This window comes from Sorex araneus, chromosome X, assembly GCF_027595985.1.
Source record: "Sorex araneus isolate mSorAra2 chromosome X, mSorAra2.pri, whole genome shotgun sequence".
In the NCBI taxonomy this organism is placed as follows: Eukaryota; Metazoa; Chordata; class Mammalia; order Eulipotyphla; family Soricidae; genus Sorex; species Sorex araneus.
The window spans coordinates 81,924,983-81,949,501 of NC_073313.1; the positions used below are offsets into that span (position 1 = coordinate 81,924,983).

Here is a 24,519-nt window from a genome sequence, read left to right on the forward strand (position 1 = left end):
GTGGCACTCCTATTTGCATTCCCACCACCTATGTGTGAAGACTCCAGTTTCTCCACATCTTCGCCAACATTAATTTTTCTCTTTTATCATGATAGTCATTCAAATGGATAGAAAGTGGCATCTCACTGCGGTTTTGATTTGCCTTTCCCTGTGACTCATTTACCTCTTATAACTTGACTTCATCTTGACCCTCCATAGGTGATGCTTCTCATTTTTTGTCAGTGTGATTACAAATGTGTCCATAAGTGAGTTCATTAGAACATTAGAACATAATATTCTAACACCAGTCATACCAATAGTGTCAACTTCTCTCACACATGTCCTCAGGTTCTCTCCTTCCCCTAATCTATCTCTTTAACACCCACAATTCTAAGTTTAATTATTGTGGTTTGTCATTTAGATATATAAATGAACCACCCCTCTAATCACCAATATGTGTATAAGGCCCTGTTACCTCCCATTTGCTTATTCTTACTCCCCCTCCTATGCTTCTTATTTGCCGCCTTTTCATTTCCACAAAGGGCCAAGAGTTTACCCACATTTGTTACCTTGCATTCCATTGTTGTGTTATTGTATGTACCACAGATTATTAAGATACCTGGTATTTGACCTTTTTCTTCTGACTTACTTAACATGATATCTTCAGCCCCATCCAAGTTGCAGCCAATTTTGCATGATTTGCTCATTCTTTGCATTTGCATAGTTTTACATTTTGTATATATACCGCTCCTTCATTATCCACTCACCAGTGTTAGAAACCTAGGTGGATTCCATATCCCACCTATTGTACTAAGTGCTATATGTGATTGTTCAGTATAAATCCTTGTGAGCGTCACCTTTTTACTACTCAAAAAATTCAAATGCCTGTGCTAAATTAGTCCTTAAAATCACTAGCTAACTTTGGAAAAAATACTAAGAATGGTATGTTGGTAAATAACCTAGTATACTTCCTAATAAACACCTCCGATGATGAAAGATTTATTTTTCTTAGGCACAAAAATGTTGGCTGGAACTTGAAAATAGCCGAATCATCTTGAGTACATTCATTTATCTGACTATGGCAAATATTTTATACCAATATCTTTCTGTTTTATAGGGTCATAATAGTGGAAATTTGGTAATGGCTAGCATCATGGGGTTTAGTGTTTTGCTAAAAATCTACAAATGGGGCCCGAGAGATGGTTCAGAAAGTCAGGCACTTGGTTTGCATGGGCCGAGCCCATTTCAAACTCATCAATTTGAGCACCTCCTGGAGTGACTCCTGAGCTCAAATCAACTGTGTTCCCTTAGTAACACTGAGTATGGTCCAAACCCTCCTCCCCAATACCAAACTGTTCATTCATTGTCTCATTTCATCATTGCAACCTCTCATTAGTTTCATTTTACTGACACAGAAACTTCAGCTCGATAATTTTGGTATTTGACAAAATGTAGAATTTTCCACTGCTGAGTAATTGAGGGTGTGGAGTAGCTGGCATTTGAAATTCACAGGAATCAACCTCCCAAATTATTGCTCTTTGCTTTAGTCCTGACAGCTTTAAAGGGGGCTTTTCTGACAATCCATTCATCATTACATTATGATTGCTAAATACAGCTGTATACTAAATTCAAGCTTAAGAATTATGAGGCAGTTTTTTTTTAATTTTTAAAATTGTATTGTATCACAATGAGAGAGTTACAAGCTTTCATGTTTGGGTTACAGTCTCACAATGATCAAACACCCATCCCTCCACCAGTGAACATTCCTCACCAATATCCCGGGTATACCGCCCCCTTCCCACCCTCCCCCTGCCTCCATGGCAGACAATGTTCCCCATATTCTCTCTCTCTACTTTTGGACATTATAGCTTGCAACACAGACACTGAGAGGTCATCATGTTTGGTCCATTATCTACTTTCGGCATGCATCTCCCATCCCAACTGGTTCCTCTAGCCATGATTTTTCTTAGTGATCCCTTCTCTATTCCATCTGCCTTCTCTCCTCCGCTCATGAAGCAGTTTTCCAGCTATGGGGGAGTCCCCCTGGCCCTTGTATCTACTGTCCTTGGGTGTCAGCCTCATGTGATGCTACTCTACACTCCACAAATGAGTGCAGTCCCTCTATGTCTGTCCCTCTCTTTCTGACTCATTTCACTTAGCATGATACTCTCCTTGTTTATCCATTCATAAGCAACTTTCATGACTTCATCTCTCCTAACAGCTGCATAGTATTCCATTGTGTATATCTCTTGGGTTGCAGCGATAGTACAGTGATTTAATACAGCAAGTGTTTGCCTTGCACACAGCTGACCTGGGTTCGATCCCAGCATCCCATGTGGTCCCTCAAGCACCAGCAGGCATGTTCCCTGAGCATCACTGATTGTTGTCCCCCCAAAACAAAATAAAATAAAGAAACCCCACAGACTCTTCCTCTACCCATCATTTGTGTCCTGTGGAGTAACAAGTACTCAATGATGTAGGATGGCCTTTTATTTTTCCAAGTTACCTTGCTCAAATTCCAAAGACATGCTGCTGAGTTCAGGGTTTTGATGGCCCAAACTGTGTTCACATTATTCACATTCTTTGTGGTTTTCTCAAACTTTGTATCTTGCCCTCCACCAAGGTATACCACTATTTCTTCATTAAAGAGGTCCTCATATTCACTCAGTCCCTCTTAGTTCCTCTTGCCCCCAACATTTAACTGGACCTTTTTTTCCTACTCTTCCACTATTCAGTTCCAGCGTGTTAAGCCAAGAAAACAGTAAAAGCTTTTGGGCAGCTGGGAGAAGTTTAGAGGGCCTTTTGAAAAAGCTTTTACTAGGGAGGTTAAATGGGAAGGCTTTGCTTTGAATTCCATTTTTCTTGCCACGTGCTGTTAGTGAGAGACAGTTTGGAGGTAAGAGAAGGCCTAAGGGATACTCTTTTATTAAAGATAGGCCCATCATTTCCCATAGACTAATGGCCATATTCCATTTTCTCATGGAGCGGGGGTAATTATTCAGCCTCACTCTTTAGTCTCCGCTTCCACTCTTGGGAACTGTGTTATTACCTTGTAAAACAGAGTATCTCTCCTATTAGTGTTAATTGAACCCATCTTTTTCCTTGGTGAGAAACTCTAATGCTGCCTTTTCTTTGCCCTATTTTGAGCCTGTTCACTATGGGTATGGAAGGAGCAAGGCTGTGAAGTTCAAGCTTATGGGGAAGCAGCCATTGGGTGTCAGGACTGTAGCTGTCCCACTAGCCTTCCTTGCATGGTGTTATTATCCATCACCCTTGCTTGATGGCGACATGAAGCAGCAAGCTGTACATTTTCACTGACCAGTCGAAGCAAAAAAGTGTGATGGTAATAAGATGCAAAGTCGCCTTAAATTCAAGAGAATCACGGTGTTCCATGGTGTTTCTTCCGTGGGCCAGATCTGAGAACTGTCCCCAGAAGGCATTTGTGGGCTCCGGAGTCCCACCAGTGTCCAAATGAGATTCTGGCCTCCGGCTCCTCTCTCTCAGCCTTTATATCAGGGCAGTCCATTCCTAGCCTAGAGACACTGCTGAATAATTACTCAACTGCCAGAAAATTCCCTGACAAAAATCTTCAAACACATAGTAGAAACTTAAGATAGACTGGGATATGAAGGTAGTTTTAACTCTCTTTCTAACAGGAGCTCTACTTTGGAAATTGTTTTCTTTAGGTTTGTTGACTACGGGGCATCCATTGTTTAGATACTGCAATATTTCTGTATTAACATCCCCTTCTTTCCACTCTGCAGTATCTTTGTGCCTATGCACATCCAAAAGAAGATAATATCCTGGATATTTGTTTTTATATATTTCTATACCTAAAACCATACCCAAAATATTCTCTCTCTCTCTCTCAGACACCCCTTATCATCTAAAGCGTAAAAGGCAAGGCAAGCAAATAATAAAATATGCTAGGATCCCTTTCCTCCAGCACCTTCCCCATAAGATCCACTCTCTACAGACAAAGAACAAAGAGACCCCTGGCCTCTGGCAGGTGTGAGTTCCTCTGACTCCGAGGTCAGCAGAATTTCAGAGAGCTACTCTTGCTCTGAGCACCCCTGCGATTCTGAACTGCAACCATTAGCCAGAACCTGTACGGAAAGGGCCCTGTTCTAGGGGTAACAGCCTTGTAAATTACAACCAGCACACTCAATTGCACTCAGAAACCCAGAGATATGTAGAGCTCCAATATGCCTTGTAATCAGCAGCACCTTTGAGAATGTAAGTAACAACATTGTGAACCCAAAAAAATGAAAGTGTAACATGCGGGGAAGTGAATGTGAGAATTAAATCATCCTTCAGATGAGAACGACACCTTATATGGCAGGTGACTTTTTACCTAATATCATTTTATTGATTTAGACAGGGGAAGAGAAAACCATGAAAGTGTGGCCTCGTGGCCCAGAATGTCTTTAAAAATCACGCCTGGGTCTAATCAGTCTGGCAGAGCCTTCCTGTCATGCTGATAAGGAAATGAAACCTTCCTCAGACTGGGGTTTAACTTGCCTCTTACACGCGGGTGTTTTGTTGTTCTTTCAGGGAACTCATTCAGAAGTTGAAGTCTTTCATCAGCTTCTACAGTGCTCTGCCCGGTTACGTCTGCAGCCACAGCCCTGTGGCCGAAAACGATACCCTTTGCTGGAACGGACAAGAACTTGTGGAGAGGTAATGGTTTCTTTGAGTGTTAAATAGAGCAGTCTTTGGGAGTCATTGGTTGCTTCTCTCAACATCAGCTGCATCTTCTCTCTGCCTTTGCGAGGTTCCCTACAGTAAAACACACAGATGAGCATCTAGGACATGTCTGATGCTCCCTGTAATTTAAAGCCCTCACTGAATTGGATCACTTTGAAGCACGTAGAGAACTGCACATTCAGCAGTATTGTACTGTTTTTCAAAAGCACATTAACAAATTTTCTCTTTCTGTATTTTTGTTGGTGTTGCTGTTGTTTTGGAGTCACTCCCTGAGCAAGATATCTCCTGATGGGCTTTGGGGACCATATTTTGGGGGACCACAAGGGATAAAACAGGGAGTTGGTCACATGCAAGGCAAGTCCCTGATCTCCCGCTTATCTCTCAGGTTCCTAAACAGCTTTTCCTTTTTTGTTTGTCTTTGGCTTATTTTAACTCCTCATGCTATAGACCCTTATTAATTGTTGAAGAAATCATATTCAAACCAATAGATATCTTTTGAGAGTCTGCATATCAAATACCTTGTTAGTATTTACAATATTCATCCTGATACTAATTCTAGGAAACAAATATTGTTACATTTTCACAGTTTACAGATAAAGATAGAGGGAAAGAGAAAGGTGGAAGAATGTACTGTTTTACTAAGCAGCTTTACTGAAATGGGTGATCATAAAGTATTAATATCATCTGTGCTTATGTTCCCTTATGAAGAATTTGCTCAGAGAGCTGCAGTGCTAGTACAGCAGGTAGGGCATATGCCATGTGTGTGGCTGAATGGGTTCGATTCCTGTCACCCCATATGGTCCTCTGAGCTTGCCAGGAGTGATCCTTGAACTCAGAGCTAGTCATCAGCAGTTAGCACTGCTGGGTGTGGCCCCAAACCCAATAAAATAAAATAAATTGCTCAGAGCCAGAAAGAAAATAATAGTTATTCTTGTGTTGAGCAAATATTTATTGAGCATATTGAGCACCTTCTAAGTGACAGTGACATTGACAATATTTTTGTCCTCATGAAACTTTTAGTGAACTACTAAAATTAGTATTCCTGACCTCTATTACTTCACATGAATGTAGCATATCTTGCCATCAAGGAATGGCCTCTGGTTCACTATTTAGGAAGTCTCCATCCTGAAAGGACACAGTGTCAGGACATAAGCTAATTAATCATGATGGAAATGAAACTAATTAGCAGCATTATACAATGAATCAGGGAAGACTTCGGAGTCAGCTGAACTTGGGTTTACATCTCTGTTCTGCTTCTTACTTTGTACAGTTGAGAGTGAATCATTTAGCCTAGAACAGCATTTTCAAGACATCAGTCTCAGGCGTAGAAAGATGGAGACATCTGGTCTACTGCCTAAGTTCTAACTGCCAGTCGGACCTGTATGCAGGTCTTTAGGGCTCAAACAGAAGAATGATGCCCTAGAACGTCTCAAGGTCCTCCCCTGGGAGGGGGCTAGGCTACTTAACTAGCAGGTGATGTCATGAAAGTAAATCCCAAAGCAGACGAACACATGCTAGAATCTCAGTCCATGTAACTTTTCTTTCTCCCTTTCCAATTGCTCTCCTTTTCCTACACAAGGCAAAACAAAACAGCTAATTTCTTGGCTACGCTGTTTCCCTAACCCACAAAGGGGAATGAGATGCTCAGGGCTACTAAGATTGCAGGCCATCTGCGAAGAGGCACCGCACTCTCAAGGAGCTAGATTTTCCCCGTAGCGAATGCAAATTCATCTGGTGGGATGATTGACTCTACGAAACCCGTTGCATTCTGGGAAATGGTGTCTATTCATCAGCCCCAAAGCTCATCGGGTAGTAAGTAGAATCATGAAAATGTACTTAACTGTTAGGATGTGTTTCATTAATTGCCATAGAAAAGCAGTTGATAATTTGACTTTATTAAATTAAAGACAGCTGCTTTAAGACAGGTGTAAACAATATATTTTTAAAAGAAAATGCACAGTGGTTCTTGCAGACACTTGAAGAAAAGACGGTCCCCAATGACTTTCCAGTTTTGTCCCTCAATGAGAAATTCCTGGACTGGACAGTCAGTACAGCTGGTAAAGTAATTACCTCCCAGGCCCTGGTTCCATCCTCAGCACCACAACATGTTCCCGGATCTCTGCCAGGAGTGATCCCTGAGCATAGTACCAGCAGTAAGCCATGAGCACAACCAGAGGTTTCTTCCACGCCCAAATGAGTAATTCTTGAATACTGATTTCTTTGAAGCAGTGTCATTCCTGCCAGAGGTCTCTTATTGCAAAGGAAATTAAATTGGACAACATTTCTTTTTAATGTTGCCATTCGTTCATTTTTGTTCTTTTTTGGGTCACACCCGGCGATGCACAGGGGTTACTCCTGGCTCTGCACTCAGGAATTACCCCTGGCGGTGCTCAGGGGACCATATTGGGATGCTGGGAATTGAACCTGGGTCAGCTGCGTGCAAGGCATACGCCCTACCTGCTGTTCTATCCAGCCCCGCCATTCATTCATTTATGAGCTCATTTAACAAATATCTGAGCACCTATGATTCTTAAGCACTAATGCAACTAACTTACTCATTGTGTTCCTTAAGGCAAATGTCACCCTGATGGGTGTATCTTTGCTTGTTTTTCAAGAAAAAAATCAGAGGGTAGAGTGTCTAGAGGCCCATCTCTGTTGTTTCACATGTCAAGATTTCCCACTTTCTTAATAGAATTTTGCTTTTATAACCTATTTCATGCCTAGGATACTTTTCTGAGGTATGTTGCCCTGACACTAATAAAGTTTTCTATCAAATCAAAGTCCTTTCCAATTGGCAGAATCTGAAGCCGGCTAAATTTAAATGAGTTCAAAAGTTAGTCAAAGGAGGGGCTAGAGCAATAGGAAAGCAGGTAGGGCACTTCCCTAGCATGCAAGTTTGATCCCCAGCATCCCATACGGTCCCCCAGCACCACCAGGAATGATTCCTGATTACAGAGTTAGGAGCAAGCCCTGAACTCTGCCATGTTTTTCCCAAAATCGAAAAAAGAAATGTCAGACAGGTAAACCTTTGCACCATTCAAGTAATCCTGATAGCAGAAAATGTGTTGTTCAGTTGACTAATTTTCAGTTAGTGTATTGAACAACAAAAAAACCATATTATTCTTATGGATAAATGCCATTATTCCAAACTTATTTATATATTATGAAAAAAAATATTTGTTTCAACTTTTATTCTTGACATGTATATTATGGAAGGAGGGAGGAACACCAGAAAGGAATGTAATAGGTTTATAGACAGAATAGCAATGGTACGGTCTAACAAACAAAATAAAACAAATTATTGTGTGCCTGCTAAGGGGGGCAGGCTGGGATGGTGGTTGAAAAAATGGGGACAGTGGTGGAGGGAAGGTGACTCTGGTGGTGGGATTGATGTTGGACTGCCAAAATTGATAACTGTGTTATGAACAGCTTTGTGAACTATGGTGTTTAAATATTTTATTTGAAAAAAAATTTTAAAAGAATGGTACAGTCCAGAGGGGTGTGGAGAGATATTACAGACATTATGATATTTGTCTTGCATGCAGCTGACCCTGTTTTCATCCCCCTTTCTACACCCCTCCCCAGTAATGCTATGGTCCACTGAGCACTGACAGGGATCACTTCTGAGCAGGGACCCAGGAATAGTGCAATAGCACCACCAGGTGTACACCAGAAAGCCCAAGGCCCCCCCTTGCCCCCCCACAAAGTACTATAGTTCCAGAAGTGATCTTTGGGGAGATGCCAAAGATCCAACTCTGGGTTTAAATCCCCAGTCCCACATATGACCCCCCCAAAAAACACTACCAGTGATCACCACCAGATGTGGCCTTAATCCCTTCCTTCCTCCTCACCCAAAAATCTTGAAAGGAAATGAGACTTATTAGAGGATACACATAATTAAAAAAATTGATGTGGAATAAAATATTGATCAATATTCATGTCAATTGCAATATTCATGTCAGTTGCACTGAGAGAAATTGGAAGGAAATGGAGGGAGGACTGGAGCAATAGCACAGCGGGTAGGGCATTTGCCTTGCACACAGCCGACCCAGTTTAGATTCCCAGCATCCCATATGGTCCCCTGGGCACCACCAGGATCCATTTCTGAGGGCAAAGCCAGGAGTAACCCCTGTGCATCGCCAAAAAGAAAAAAAAAAGAAAGAAGGAAGGAAGGAAAGAAGCATAGCTCTTAGAATCAAGTCAATTAAAGGCAACATTTTTCACTTATCTAGTCCCAGGAAGTAGCACACTAGCTGAAAATTTGTTCTCACCTTCCTACCAGCACCCTGAGATAAACATTGACTTGTGATAAGCACTGACTTCTGTATTTAGCTGGGACTCCTCCAATTAGCAAGCCACAGTATATCGCATAGGCAAAGACTTCCTGCAGCTGCCAAAGGCAGAAAAATCTTGTCTTTTGCTTTTGTGAATTAGATAATCCCCCAGACTAGGAGACAAGGGAAAGCACCTGTGGATATAAGTGAACACTGAACTTTAAATGTGGGTTTTGCCTGCATTACACATTGTGAATCCCTATCAGAAGAGTGAAGGTTTTTATAAATACAACCACCCCCCCCCGCACCATTTAGCACTGTTAGGCCAGATATCTGGATTGATTGGCTGTCATTTTCATGCTTCTTCTGGATGATTTGGCACAATGCAACCCCTGGTTTAGTGTGGACTCAAATTTCTCTTAGAGTCAGTGTGACGAAGAAACTATTTAAACCCAAATACCCGGGGCTGGAGCAATAGCACAGTGGGTAGGGCATTTGCCTTGCACGCGGCCAACCCAAGTTCGATTCCCAGCATCTCATATGGTTCCCTGAGTACTACCAGGTGTAATTCCTGAGTACAAAGCCAGGAGTAACCCCTATGCACTGCTGGGTGTGACCAAAATAAAAAAATATATAAATAGATAGATAAATAAATAAATAAACAAATAAATAAACAAACAAACCCGAAACCCATACATGTTCAGACGCCGTATGCAGAAGAGAAACAAAATACTGTTCTTTTTTCTTTCCATTTGACCTCTGACGATTCTGGTTTATTATACAGAGATTGAGCCCTTGCCATAGACAAGGCCCTGTGGGACTCTTCCGTGACCAGTAGAATCCCCTACTGAGGAAGTTACAACTTTTGAGGAATTTACAACTTAATGAGAAGAACAAGGGGGAAGAAATCAGTCCGGGGCAAGTTAGTGGTGCTACCCACGTGTATGGAAAGCCTGCCTGCATGCAAGCAAGTGTGTGCTTGTCTATTGAGGTGAAATGCATGTAGTATGAAGTTAGTATAATTGGGGGGGTGGCCACACCCGGCAGCGCTCAGGGGCTGCTCTGGTGGGGGGTTTGAACTCGCCTCAGCCGTATCCAAGGCAGGAATTTTAACCCTTATACTGCCTCTCTAGCCCCTTAAATTAATACAGTTTTCAGGTGTGCCACATGTTCCTTTGTCATAGCCGTAAGATGTACAGCCATCACCTCTAGCTCATTCCAGAGCCTTCTCTCATTCCCTAAAGCACCCTGATACTCAGTAAGGATCACTCCTCTTCCTCAGCTGCGGGAAGCAGTCATTTGCTTTCTGACTCCACGTATTGATCTAGTCTCTCCGTTTCCTAGCAAGGCTCACTGAGCACCATGCTTTGGAGGTCCGGCTGAGCTGTAGCATGTATCAGTGGGTTCTTTGGAATAGCTCGTAGTTTGGAAGTAGCACATTTTGTGTATCTGATCTTAAGTTCTCCATTCACTTTGCTATGAATCCCAGCTCCTACTTTGGTTCCAGCAGTTATTCTCCCACCCTTCCTGCACTCATTTTAGCTCACCGTGACCCCTCAAGATGCACAGCCTCACCCTCAGGCCTCTCTAGCTACATTATCCTAGTCTGCCACCTAAATGCTCGCCTTTCCTTCACCAGACTGATCTCTATATTCCTTTACCACTAGTGCTGACTACCTGAGTTTTTTCTCTCAGCCCTTGATGTGAAGTCAACTCCTACACTCGACATACCTCCTGTGGGAGTTTTTCTAGTTCCCTAGTAGCTTTAAGGGACCAGAGAGATAGTATAGCGGGTAAGGTGTTTGCATTGCACAGGACTGACTCGCTCTCTGGCATCCACTATAGTCCTCCAAGCCCTGCTAGGATTGATTCCTGAGTACTGCCAGGTGTGGCCTCAAAAAATAAAAAAGCAGAAGTTACATTGAGGGCTGGAGTGATAGCATAGCTGGTAGGGCGTTTGCCTTGCATGCGGCCGACATGAGTTCGATTCCCAGCATCCCATATGGTCCCCCGAGCACCACCAGGAGTAATTTATGAGTGCATGAGCCAAAAGTAATCCCTGAGCATCTCCAGATGTGACCCAAAAAGCAAAAAAAAATTAAAAGTTACAATAAAAATTAAAAGGTACTAATTGTGCATGGGGCCAGAAAGATAGTACCATAGGTAGGGGGGCATGCTTTGCATGTGGGTTACTCCTTTTTGATCCCTGTCACGCCAGAGGATCACCCAAGCTCTGTCAGAAGTTATCCCTGAGCACAGAGCCAGGAGTAAACCCTGAGCACTGCCAGGTGTCACCCCAAAACAAAAACAATGCTTATGCAACTACTCGTACAATGCATCCTCATTGAACATCAACTATAGATTGTTGGAAACTAACTATAAGTGAAACAGTGCCTAGTGTAAAACTAATTTTACCACAGTATATTTGAAATAGACAATCACTGAGTTTCCAGAATGTACTCTATAGACACGATATCATCAAACTTGTAGACACCTAGAACTTTTTCAGCATCTACGTACTCAACAATAAGTTATATTCACATGGTCACTCATTTTTTGACCTCTTTATTGTCACTCAGGGGTAAAGGTGGGTAGAGCCTCTTCCAGCAGCTGAGGGCACAAGACAGAACATCTGTTTGGGTGGGACATCTCCATCAGATACACATGTAATTAAGAGGTGGTCAACTCAGCACTGCTCAGTGCTCAGCAGTGCTCATGCATGACGCACGTGCATGCACACTCACACACTCCGAACTGGACCAGTTGAAAGCACATCAGTGAACCTTAACTGCACGTCATTGGGATGTGTGTGGAAAATGGGAGTACCTCAACAAAAGCCACACAGACATGGGGAGAATGGGCATACTCCATATAAACATTGGCCAGTGGCTCCAGCCCAGCCAATAATTGATTTTTTTTTTCTGATCAACTTTAAAACAAAATATCACTTGGGGCTGGAGAGCTAGTACGAGGGCTATGGGCCTTGCCTTGCATGCATCTCATCCTGATTTGAATCCCTGGCACTGCATATGGTCCCTGAGCACTTACAGGAATGGCCCATCCCCGCCCCTGCATAAAATCATCATTGAATGAAATGACATCTCCTGAGTATCTGCTGAATCATTGATATGATGCTTTAGTTCCCTTTGATTCAGTCCTAAGACGTGTTGCTCCTTTTTCCTGTGGCCTGGCTCCCTTAGCTGACTGCTGTTGTTTCTAACTGATGTTTCTAGGTACACATTGTACTGATTATGAGTCAGCTTTCCTTCTTCCTTCCTTCCTTCCTTCCTTCCTTCCTTCCTTCCTTCCTTCCTTCCTTCCTTCCTTCCTTCCTTCCTTCCTTCCTTCCTTTCTTCCTTCCTTCCTTCCTTCCTTCCTTCCTTCCTTCCTTCCTTCCTTCCTTTTTCCTTCCTTCCTTCCTTCCCCTTTTCCTCCGTTCCTCCCTTCTTTCCTTCCTTCCCTCCCTCCCTCCTTCCTTCCTTCCCTCCTTCCTTCCCCTCTTCTTCCGTTCCCCCCTTCTTTCCTCCCTCCCTTCTTTCCTTCTTTCCTTCCCTCGCTCCTTCCTTCCCTCTTTTCTTCCTTCCTTCCCTCCTTCCCTCCTTCCTTCCCCTCCTCCTCCGTTCCCCCCTTCTTTCCTCCCTCCCTTCTTTCCTTCCTTCCTTCCCTCCCTCCTTCCTTCCCTCTTTTCTTCCTTCCTTCCCTCCTTCCCTCCCTCCCTCCTTCCTTCCCTCCCTCCTTCCTTCCCTCTTTTCTTCCTTCCTTCCTTCCTTCCCTTCTTCCTTCCCCTCTTCCTCCGTTCCCCCTTCTTTCCTCCCTCCCTTCTTTCCTTCCTTCCTTCCCTCCCTCCTTCCTTCCCTCTTTTCTTCCTTCCTTCCCTCCTTCCTTCCTTCCTTCCTTCCTTCCTTCCCCTCTTCCTCCGTTCCTCCCTTCTTTCCTTCCTTCCTTCCTTCCCTCCCTCCCTCCTTCCTTCCTTCCCTCCTTCCTTCCCCTCTTCCTCCGTTCCCCCTTCTTTCCTCCCTCCCTTCTTTCCTTCCTTCCCTCCCTCCTTCCTTCCCTCTTTTCTTCCTTCCTTCCCTCCTTCCTTCCTTCTTTCCTTCCCCTCTTCCTCCCTTCCCCCTTCTTACCTCCCTCCCTCCCTCCCTCCCTCCCTTCCTTCCTTCCTTCCTTCCTTCCTTCCTTCCCTCCTTTCCCTCTTCCTTCTTTCCTCCCTTCTTCCCTCCCTCCTTTCTTTCCTTCCTTCCTTCCCTCTTTTTTTCTTCCTTTCTTTCCCCTCTCTCTTTCTCTTTGGCTCTGTGCTCAGCGATCACTCCTGGCAGGGCTCAGGGGAGCATATCATATGTAGTGCCAGGAATCAAACATATGTTGACTGCATGCAAGATAAGAGCTTTACCTGTTGTCCTATCTCTCCAGATCACTCTGTCTCTCTCTCCATCCAACTGTCTCTCTCTTTATAATTTTTAGGTGTGCTGGGGTGCTTGGGGGTCAAACCCAGGGCCTTGCACATGCAAGGAATCTTCACTTTGTATGAGTCACTCTGGGACTTTCTGGAATATGCCGGGTGCCTCACATTAGAGCATCAACTCTTCAAGATTCACAGAAATAAATTACAGTAAAGATATCTTCTGTTCAGTTTGTGCATATCATGGTGTTTTAGTTTTGTTCTGGGGCCACACCCAGTGGTACCTAGAAGTCGCTGCTGGCAGTGCTCAGCTGACCTGTGGTGTTGGGGGATCAAACCCAGGGCTTCAAAACTCAAAACTTGCACCACAGCCCTTTGAGCCATCATCCTGTCCTGTGAAGTCAAACCATTTCACCAGAGAAACTCTGCCCATACACCAACTGTGAATTCCATGGAGCAGCCAAGTCTTCCCATGTTGCTAATGCTGCTGCTGGATTTTTTTTCCTGCTTAATTGGAATGGCGGTGGCAGGAGTATACAGTGCAGCGATTTTAGTTCTCAAGAAGTTGTGGTCTTGCCTCAGAATCATCTGGATGCTGCCAAAAAGTAGGGTCAGGAGACTCCTTTGCTCTTTTGCCTTCTCGGTTCGGAATGTGACAGCATATCTGCAAATGAGAATGAATGTGAGAACTCTTCACACCCGGTGTCTGACGCATACAAAATAATTTAAAAAGGAAATCAACAAAGTGGCTTATTTTCTCCAATTATCCAGGCAAGGGGAAGGGATTGATTCTGTCTTTTACAATGCACCTATCTGGGTGGCAGGGAATGTGGGCCACACCTATCAGTATCCAGGGGCTATTCTAGCTTTCTGCTCAGGCATGGTCCATGGCAGTGCTCAGGGGACTTTATGTAGTGAAACATTCAAGGCAAGTGCCTTAACCCCTGCTCTATCTCTCCAGTCCAATGGCGCACTTATTTTAGGAATAAAATAAGTATTTGGAAGACTTTGGTTTGTGGGAAGGCCACTTTTCATTTTTATCTTTTTACTTTTGTTTTGAGCCCATACCGTGCAGTGATCAGGGCTTACTTTTGGCTCTGGACTCAGGATTCACTCCTAGTGGTGCTTCAGGGATCCTATGAGATGCAGGGGAATATGTGGGATACCTAGGATCGAACCAGGGACAGATGCAAGGCAAGCGCCATCCCCAGTGTACCATTGGTCCAGCCCCTCCCATCCACCAAAATAAAAAATTGAAAGCAAAATACACAGAACATCAAGAAGAAGTGGTCACAAGAAAGAGTAAACAAGGAAGAGTGGAAATATTCATTGATTACGAACTTATGAAGACATAAGCCAGACTGCTATCATGCTGTAGCCAACACTCAGAGCTCTTCTTAGCAGCCCCTGATGTCATGATGTGTGGGTAAGAAACTGAGGCACAGAGCACTAGCTCTTTTCTATCTTGTTCTTCCTTTGCCCCATATCCTACAAGAAGTTCTGCTAATGGCAGATGGTCAGGAAGGACAGCGGGGCAATATAAAATTCTAGTATTTGCTTTGAGGGAAGGGTGGCACACCCAGATGTGCTCAGGACTTACTCCTGGCTCTCCACTCAGGGGTCAATCCTGGAGGGTTCACTTGGGTGGTGGACTGGGGAACATGGGGTGCCAGGGATGAAACCTGGGTAGGCGACATGCAAGACAGGATCCCTCCTCACTGTGTTATCTTCTCTGACCCCTCCCGTATTTGCTCTTCTTTATTTTTCTGGGCCACACCTGCTGGTTCTCAGGGTTTACTCCTGGCTCTGTACTCAGGAATCACTCCTGGTAGGTTCAGGGGACCATATGGGATGCTGGGGACCGAACCTGGGTCAGCCAAGTGCAAAGCAAGTGCCCTACCCATTGTACCATCGCTCTGCCCCTTCCAGGATTTACTTTTATCAGCAGCACTGATTTTCATGGTTCTTGCTTCCCTTCAGACATATATTAGAGGGTAGGGCAGAGTGATAGTACAGTGGATAAGGCAGTTGCCTGGCATGCAAGTTCATATCTGGGCTGAAATTCCAGCACTACTCAATGTTGCCCCTCACCAGATGGAATAGAGAAGGGATCACTAAGAAAATCGTGGCTGGAGGAACCAGTTGGGATGGGAGATGCATCCCGAAAGTAGATAATGGACCAAACATGATGACCTCTCAGTGTCTGTGTTGCAAGCCTTAATGCCCAAAAGTAGAGAGAGAGTATGGGGAATATTGTCTGCCATAGAGGCAGGGGGAGGGTGGGGAAGGGGCGTATACCCCGGATATTGGTGGTGGGGAATGTGTCCTGGTAGAGGGATGGGTGTTTAATCATTGTGAGATTGTAACCCAAACATGAAAGCTTGTAACTCTCTCATGGTGATTCAATAAAATTTTAAAAATTTTTAAAAAATGTAAAGTGAACCAAAAAAAAAACCTCGCTGCTCTGAAGTTCTTCCTATCATCAGGGGCTAACCTTTGTAGAAGAGGATAAAGCTCATTAAGAATCTTTAAATTGTTCTAATTTCACAAGCCAATGAACTTGATTCTCCTTGGGGACCATGGCTTTGATCATTGAGCTTGTCTGCCTTCTACTGTTGTTTCATTTCCTTGGCAACTGATCATTTTCACTGTGCTCCTATGTCACTAAAGTTTTTTTTTTTGTTTCACTTTTTATGTTTTAGGAATTCACATGTCAGCTGGGCCTTAAAACTAATCCAAATGGGAGCTGGAGTTATAGTACAGTCAGTAGAGCAGTGGCCTTGCATGTGGCCATCCCGAGTTTGATGCCCGGAATCCTATATGGGCCTCTGAGCACTGCCAGGAGTGATTCTTGAGTGTCACTGGATGTGTCCCCAAAAGCAAAATTAAAAATATCACTCAAAGGGCTGGAGTGATAGCACAGCGGGTAGGGTGTTTGCCTTGCACGCGGCTGACCCGGGTTTTATCCCCAGCATCCCATATGGTCCCCTGAGCACCGCCAGGAGTAATTCCTGAGTGCAGAGCCAGGAGTAACCCCTGTGCATTGCCAGGTGTGACCCAAAAAGCAAATATATTTATTTATATATATATATACACACATATATATGTATATATATATGTGTGTATATATATATATCACTCAAGTGTGGGCCTGGGCGATAGTACAGGCCTGAAGGCACTTGCCTTACATCCCTGTGACCTTTGTTCAAATCCTCAGCACCTTGTCTGTTCTCCTGAGCACCACTAGGGGCCACTCCTGAGTGCAGAGCCAGGACTAGCCCCAGAATACTCCTGAGTGTGAAGGCAAACCCAGACTAGAACAACAACCACATAAATCATTCAGATGAACTATTGCCTGGTCTGGCCATTCATTTTCCCATTTTTGTCAACCTTCTTGCTCTGAGCTGAGTTAGGGCGCATGGTTGAAGCTGGTCTCTGTGCACGAGGAGCCTGAGCCAACCACCTCTGTGCTCTGAGCTGATGCTTCAAGCTCTGTATGGGGCTTTCTCCTCCTGTGAATGGTGTTTTGTGGTGCCTCCTTTGCTCACCTCTGACGATGGTTATGAGCCTCCAGAAAGAAAAGGAACTTGAAATATATTTGTTGTTGTTGTTTGGTCGATTTCGAGCGGGCACCAGTAACGTCTCATTGTGAGACTTATTGTTACTGTTTTTGGCATATCCAATATGCCACGGGTAGCTGGCCAGGCTCTGCCATGCAGGTGCGATACTCTCGGTAGCTTGCTGGGCTGGAGCGATAGCGCAGCGGGTAGGCCTTGCATGAGGCAGACCTGGGTTCGATTCCTCCACCCCTCTCAGAGAGCCTAGCAAGCTACCAAGAGGATCTCGCCCAAACAGCAGAGCCTGGCAAACTCCCCGTGGCGTATTCGACATGCCAACAACAGTAACAAGTCTCACAATGGAGACGTTACTGGTGCCCGCACGAGTAACTCGATGAACAACGGGATGACAGTGACAGTTGTTGTTTGTTCATTTTGTTTTGGGGCTATATCCAGTGATATAGACTTACTCCTGGCTCTGCACTCAATAATCACTCCTGGCAGGGCTTGGGGTTGTTCTTTGAAGCGCAGAGATGAAACTTGGGGTTGGCCAAGTGTAGGATAACATGCAAGATAGCAGGTAGATAACCCTTACCTGCTATACTATGGTTCCAACCCCATGAACTTGCAGTATTTTTGAAAAAGATGGGGGCATCCTTTAAATATTACATGTTACTATAGGAAGGCCCAGGTCAGTTAGGAAGGAAAATTCTATTCTCGATAAAATGAACTATATGCTGCTGAATTAACACAGGATCGCTGGGCTCTGTGGACAGACCCAGACCTTTTAGCACATTGCTGAATCTCCCCTGCTCTCTCGGTCTCTGTCTCTCCCTCTTTCTCTGTGTCTTTCCTACCCTCTCCCCCTTCTTGCACCTCCAGGCGTATTACTGTCTTCGTCAGCAAATCTGCCAAACGCAAAAGGCTGGAGCACAAGCTTTGCCTGCAAGAGACCCTGGTTCCAGGTCTAGCTCTGCATGGCACCCCACGCACTACCAGGAGCAACTCCGGAGCTCAGACTGGCATAGCTCCTGAGCATCACCAGTTGTGCCCCAGCCCTGCAAGAAAAATCTGTCTACCCCTATAAATTTTTTATTTTATGTTTATGGTAGTGAGGTTCACAAATTCTATGTATACACAATGACGCTAAACAAACCAATTGGCTCTGGGTAAGGAACTGCTTTGAGGAATTGTTAGGGCCCATTCAAAGCAGTAAACGTCGGAGTGGTAAACCGTTTTTACAATAAATGCAGTTTTATGACTCTCCAACACATATAATAACAGTGCTGGGAATGGGCCTGGAGAAAGGCAGCCTTTCTCGGAGTCAAAGCAAACACTTGCCTCAGAGTCAGAGCAAACAAAGATCATTGGCAGCAGTCCTGTGCACGTCCTGCTATAGCCCATCATCCTCTAAATGGGCTCATGTGAAACCCAGTTATTGAAGAATTCTCTTTTCCTTCTTTGACATGAATCAAGGTCCATTAAGAATTTCCTTACCTGGGGCTAGAGTAATAGTACAGCGGGTAGGGCTTTTGCCTTGCATGCGGCCAACCCGGGTTTGATTCCCAGCATCCCATATGATCCTCCGAACACTGCCAGGGGTGATTCCTCAGTGCAGAGCCAGGAATAACCCCTGTGCATTGCCGGGTGTGACCCAAAAAATAGGAAAAAAAAAAGAATTCCCTTACCTGAACAGCATACATAGTCTAGGGATTGAGTGAGATAGTTCAGTGGATAAGGCCCTTGCATGATACTGGGCTGACAGGAGTTACATCCCCCGCACCCCATTTGGTGAGGGCACTTTATTTCTTCTTTTGGCTTTTTGGGTCATACCCGATGGTGTTCAGGGTTTACTCCTGGCTCTGTGCTCAGACATCACTCTTGGCAGTGCTCACTCAGGGAACCAGATGGGGAGCAGGGATCGAACCTGGGTTGACCGCATGCACAGCAAACACCCACCCCACTGGATGGTCACTCCAGCCCCGTGAGGGTCCTTCGTGATCGAGCTGTCCAGCTGTCCCTGCGTGCAGGTCTGTGAGCTTGCACTAACTAGTCTTGGCTGCGGCATTTCCATTTTATAAGACCGTGCTTTCCGGTCCCTGTTTCCTGGCGTGGGGGAGTTTGCCCTAGAAGCCCACCTACTTGGTGAGGGGACAAGGCCTTTCTGTGCTGCTGCCCCTGATGGACCACTTGTTCCTGCAGGTGCAGAGAGTGGAGTGGCCAGGGCACTCGCAGCTCCTGAAGCAGGGGCGTGGGGGAGCGGGAAACTTGGTGACGCTTCCGTTCCCCCTGCCCTTTCCTCTGTCATTCTTTTCAGGAAGTAGGGCACCCAGCTGTGCTCAGGGATGACTCCTGGCAGCCGCGAGGGCGGGGGTGAGGGACAGACACAGGGGGTGCTGGGGATCAAACCCAAGTCCATCATGTGCCAGGCAAGCACCTTCCCTGCTCTGACCCAAATTCTTTCCTTGTGGGCAGCTAGACAGGTGCAGGTCCAGGCTGGGGTCTGCCCAGGGCAAAACGGTGGGGGTGCACAGGCCCTGGCCCGGGAAGACTCTTCTCTTTTTGCTCTCAGGCTGAGGTGCAGCCGTTGCCCCTGCCTTGCAGCAGGCTGACATGCTGGATGTCTTGTCTCCCTTTGCTTCGGGGATCTGAGCGTGGCCTCCCTTCTGGGCCTCTGAGGCGGGTTTTGTGAGAAAAGAGTGAGGCGTGGACAGAGAGCGGCAGGCTTAAGGCAGTTGTCCTGTGTCCAGCCTGATGCCACTGACCCTAGTTCTAATCTCCAGCACCACATGTGGTTCCCTTGAGTACCACCAGGGGGCAGTCCTAAGCTTAGAGCCTAGAAGAGCCCCTGAGCACTGCAGGCTCTGAGCTGCCCTGTCCCCACTAACCAAGATGAGAGGGAAATTAGACGTTCCAATTTCTATACACAGGACTTTCTGTGTACCTGGGCAAGTCTAATGGGTTTATCTTACTTTTTTTCTTTGTTTTTGTGTTTTGGTGATGCTCCAGGTTTACTCCTGGCTCCTCGCCATCCAACCCGTTGTACTGTCGCTTATAGCTCGGCCCCTTCATCTTATTCTTGCTTGAATCTTTCATCTCCCTTCAGCCACCGCCCCAACTGTGTGGTGTCCATCACCGCTCTGCAAGAAATCCAGCCATGACTAGTTGAATATTTCAGTGCTCAGGAGTTAGCCCTGACAGTGCTTGGCAGTGCCGTTTTAGGTGGTGCTGAGAATTGAGCTGGGCTTGCCCCCAGGTTAGGCAAGCACCTTACCTCCCTTCCGAGTTCTCTGGACCCACTTTTTCTTTGGGGGGACGTGAGGGATTGCCACACCAGGCAATGCTCAGGGCCTACTCCTGGCCCTGCATCAGTAATTAACTTCTGGTGGTGCTCAGGGGACCATATGGGATGCTATGATCGAACCCAGGCCAGCTGCATAAAAGGCAAGCACCATACCTGCTTCCCCATCCCACTGTTTTCTGAGGACCATTTTTGCCAAAGCCCAAACCAGAATCCAGTCTATGAAGTCTCAGTCAGAAATAGTGGAAAATTCAGATGGTCCCAGTACCAGGGACTTGCAGCAAAGTAGATGCCTTGTGGGTCAGTGTAGACTAAGGAGCATTAGAACATTCGCCCAGGATTGATGGAAGATAGCAAGTCCTTTCCCTGTTGCTGCACCCACACTCTGTCCCTTTGTGACCCCTCCCCACCAAGAGCAGAGAACCTGAATGGGCAGCATCAGATTATTTTTTAAAAAATGTATCGGTTGAGGGGCTGGAGTGATAGCACAGCGGGTAGGGTGTTTGCCTCATACTCGGCCGATCCGGGTTCGATTCCCAGCATCCCATATGGTCCCCTGAGCACCGCCAGGAGTGATTCCTGAGTGCATGAGCCAGGAGTAACCCCTGTGCATCGCCAGGTGTGACCCAAAAAGCAAAAAAAAAACCTTATCAGTTGAGGGGCTAGAGCGATAGCACAGAGGGTAGGGCGTTTGCCTTGCACACAACCAACCCGGGTTCAATTCTCAGCATCCCATATGGTCCCTTGTGCACTGCTAGGAGTATTTCCTGAGTGCAGAGCCAGGGGTAACCACTGCACATCACCAGGTGTGACCCAAAAAGAAAAAAGAGATTCTTTGGTTAACATTTCTGTTAATAATGGTTTCTCATGCTAGGAATTTCAACACCACACCCCATCGCTCCCCCAAGCACCCTGGACCCCTAGCTCTCAAGCCCTCCCCCTCCAACTCAGCTGTGTGGATCAGTTTTCCTGTCCTGTTGCCTTTGGCCCTTTGTTGCTACCTCACTGGATTTTTAAGTCCCACCTGTGAGAGATCATTTCGGTATCTCTCCCTTTCCTACCCACTGACTTCACTCCGCATGACATCCTCTAGTTCCACCCATTCAGTATCAGGTTCTTTTAAACTTTCTTAATTAAAACTTTTTTCCATTTCTTTTTTTGCTCTTTGTATTGAGGCCCCATAATTTCCAACACTGTTAGTGATAGTTTCATGCACACATAATTCCAATGCTAACCACCTCCACCAGAGCGCCAGCTGCCCCCCATCAATGCGTCATGAACTCCAGAAAGAGCCCCAAGCACAGCTGAATGTCTCCCAAAACTGAAAGAATGAAGGGAGGAAGGTAGGAAGAAAAAGAAGACAGAAGGCAGGGGAAGGAAAGAAGAGAAAAGGAAAGAAAGAAGGAGAAAAAGAAAGAAAGAAGGAAGGAAAGAAAGAAAGAAAGAAAGAAAAGAAAGAAAGAAAGAAAGAAAGGAGAAAGAGAGAAAATGAGAAAGAAGGAAAGAAAGAAAATGAAAGCAGGAAAGAAAGATAGAAAGAAAATGAGAAAGAAGGAAAGAAAGAAAAGAGAAAGAAGGAAAGAAAAAGAAAGAAAGAAAGAAAGAAAGAAAGAAAGAAAGAAAGAAAGAAAGAAAGAAAGAAAGGAGAAAGAAAATGAGAAAGAAAGGAGAAAGAGAAAATGAGAAAGAAGGAAAGAAAGAAAATAAAATGAAAGAAGGAAAGAAAGAGAAAGAGGAAGAAAATGAGAAAGAATGAAAGAAAAAAGAAAGAAAAAAAGAAAGAAAATGAGAAAGAAGGAAAGAAAAAGAAAAAAAGAAAATGAAAGAAAGGAGAAAGAAGAGAAAGAAAGAAAGAAAGAAAGAAAGAAAGAAAGAAAGAAAGAAAGAAAGAAAGAAAGAAAGAAAGAAAGAAAGAAAGAAAGAAAGAAAGAAAGAAAGAAAAGAAAAGAAAGCTAGCTTCATTTAGGGTTTAACTCCAATGGGACAGCACCCCCTGATTCTGGAGGCTAGGAGGATTAGGGACAGGAGCTTGGGGTAATTGAATGGTAAATGCCCATCACCTGCTGTGGGCTATTACCGCCCCTCCTCTCCAATTATTCAGCTTGTGAATTGCATACTTTTGTGAGCTAAGCTAGGTGGTGGTGTTCTATTGGGAGGGGGGCACCAGTTTGAGAACTCCGCCCACCAGCCATCTCTGATGGACTTCGTAGCCTGCCTGCTGGTGGTCTGAGTCCAAGAGCCAGTTCTGCCCCATTCCCACACTGCAGGTTCCCTCCTTGCTGCTCTTCCTACCACATTCACATTTTTTGAGGGGGTGGGGGAGGCGGAGGTGACTTGGGCCACACCAGCGATGCTCAGGGCTTCCTCCTGGCTCTGCACTCAGGACTCACTTCCAGTGCTGCTGGGGGACCCTGTGATGCAGGAAAGGCAGACGAGGGTGGGCCACATGCAAGGCGAATGCCCTACCCTCTGTACCATTGCTCCCCGCCCCAATCACTTTTGCTTACTTGTAGACTTTGCGCTCCCTTTTCCCTCCAGGCGCTGCTAGTGTGTGCTGCTGCAGTTAATATTTATCAGATGATTGCACCCAGGCTTTTGTTCTCCCTCCCTTTCTTTTTTTTTGGGGGGGGCAGGAGAACTGTATTCCCCAACCCACTTGTCTTGCCTTTATGGCCCAGGATAACCACTTTGTAAACTTTCCTCACTTATCATATTCTTGAAGTGATTTGGGGAAGGGGCTGGATAGTACAATGGATATGCCGCACTTGCCTCGCACACAGCTGACCAGGGTTTAATCCCCAGCACTCCATATGCTCTCCCGGCTCATGAGGAAACCTTGAGCACCGATGGCTGTGGCCCAAAAACTAAACAAGAAGGAAATGATTTCTTGATTATATTCCAAGACTGGACTTTTCTGTTTCCCCGCCAATAAGATTTGCAGGTAGACCTAAAAACAGGTCCTGGGACCAGAGCGATGGCACAATGGGTAGGGGGGCTTGCCTTCCACTTAGCTGACTCAGGTTTTTCAGAGGGTCACCCGAGCCTAGTGATCCCTTGGTGCAACAGGGGTAGGCCCAAACAAATAGGTTTTCACACAGTTCTTTTCCAATATGGCTAAATGGTATCCACAAAACAACATTAGAAAATTATTACATTTTCTATGACTCTGATTTGTGTGTGTGTGTGTGTGTGTGTATAGCTTTCTCTTTCTCGGTGGACATCTGCATTTGCGAAAGACGTGGCGAGAAAATGGTTGCTAGCACTCTCCTGGCTGAAATTTGCTTTGAATTGGTGCCGTGGCGCTGACAGTTATGAAAACCAGTTCTCTTTAATTATGCGCGTAAATAAATTAGAAGCAAATTGTTGCTATCTTTATGAAACTCATTTAGCAAACTTGGCTTGGCTTCACTTTTCTGCTCATGGACGTAAAGGTCTGCATCCTAGGGGCGCTTTCTTAGGCTTCTTAATAAGATGGCTTTTTTTTAACCTGTATTCTAATTTGTTTTTAAAGCCTTTTATGCGCTTTAAATGATCCCTCTGCCCCCCAGTCATTATCATGGCTAGGGTCTGTTCTTTACAAGGAAACTGGTAAGTGACTCCAGTGGAATTATGGACTCGATGCAATACTGCGGTGTGGCCATCAGGTGGCGCTCCAAGAACGTGAGAGATGGAACTCGCACACGCGCGGGGGCAGCAGATGTAATTTTTGTGAAATTACAACCGTTTTTTGAATCGCCGGATTAGTCCTCAGACGGACGTGCTCTCCAACACTTCCCACCATCCTGACGCCTAGGGGAGAGAAGGAAAGTACGTTTTTCTTGTCCTAAAAGCAGCTACCTCGTCAAACTCGGTACTGGCCGTGTTTGAAACTAGCCTCGTGTGCTTCCAGCTGCTCCAAAGAAAGGAATTCCTTCTAAATGTGCGAGTGGTTGAAACCGGTGTTGTTTGGCAGGCTGACTCTCCGTTTCCTCCTCTCCATTCCTGGCGGTGGATTGAACAGGGTGATCTCTTAGGGCTGTTTCCCTTTCAAATGTTCGGCATTGGAATCCCTCGATTTCCTTCCACGGCACCCTCGCGGCTGCCACCCGCACAGAAAGTCGAAGACAAGAGCCCCATTTGACGCTTGTTTGACTCTGTTCCTCTTCCATGAGTACCCACTTTGCTTCAGCTGTCCCAAGACAAGCATACCCAGATGCCCTGTTTTAATTAGATTTCTGTTCTCTTCGTGGCCTTTTTTTTTCCCTTTTCACCTAGCGATGCTCAGGGGTTACTCCTGGCTCTGCACTCAGGAATCAGTCCTGG

At 45.4% G+C, this 24,519-nt stretch overlaps 1 protein-coding gene across 1 annotated transcript in view; it reads left to right on the forward strand.

The window, feature by feature from the left end:
* Window positions 1-24,519, forward strand: part of GPC3 (glypican 3) — a 458,480-nt gene that overhangs the window by 303,741 nt on the left and 130,220 nt on the right. The window contains exon 5 of the mRNA XM_004606379.2: window positions 4,534-4,659. Within this exon, the coding sequence (XP_004606436.1) occupies window positions 4,534-4,659 (126 nt within the window). The remainder of the gene's footprint in view (window positions 1-4,533; window positions 4,660-24,519) is intronic.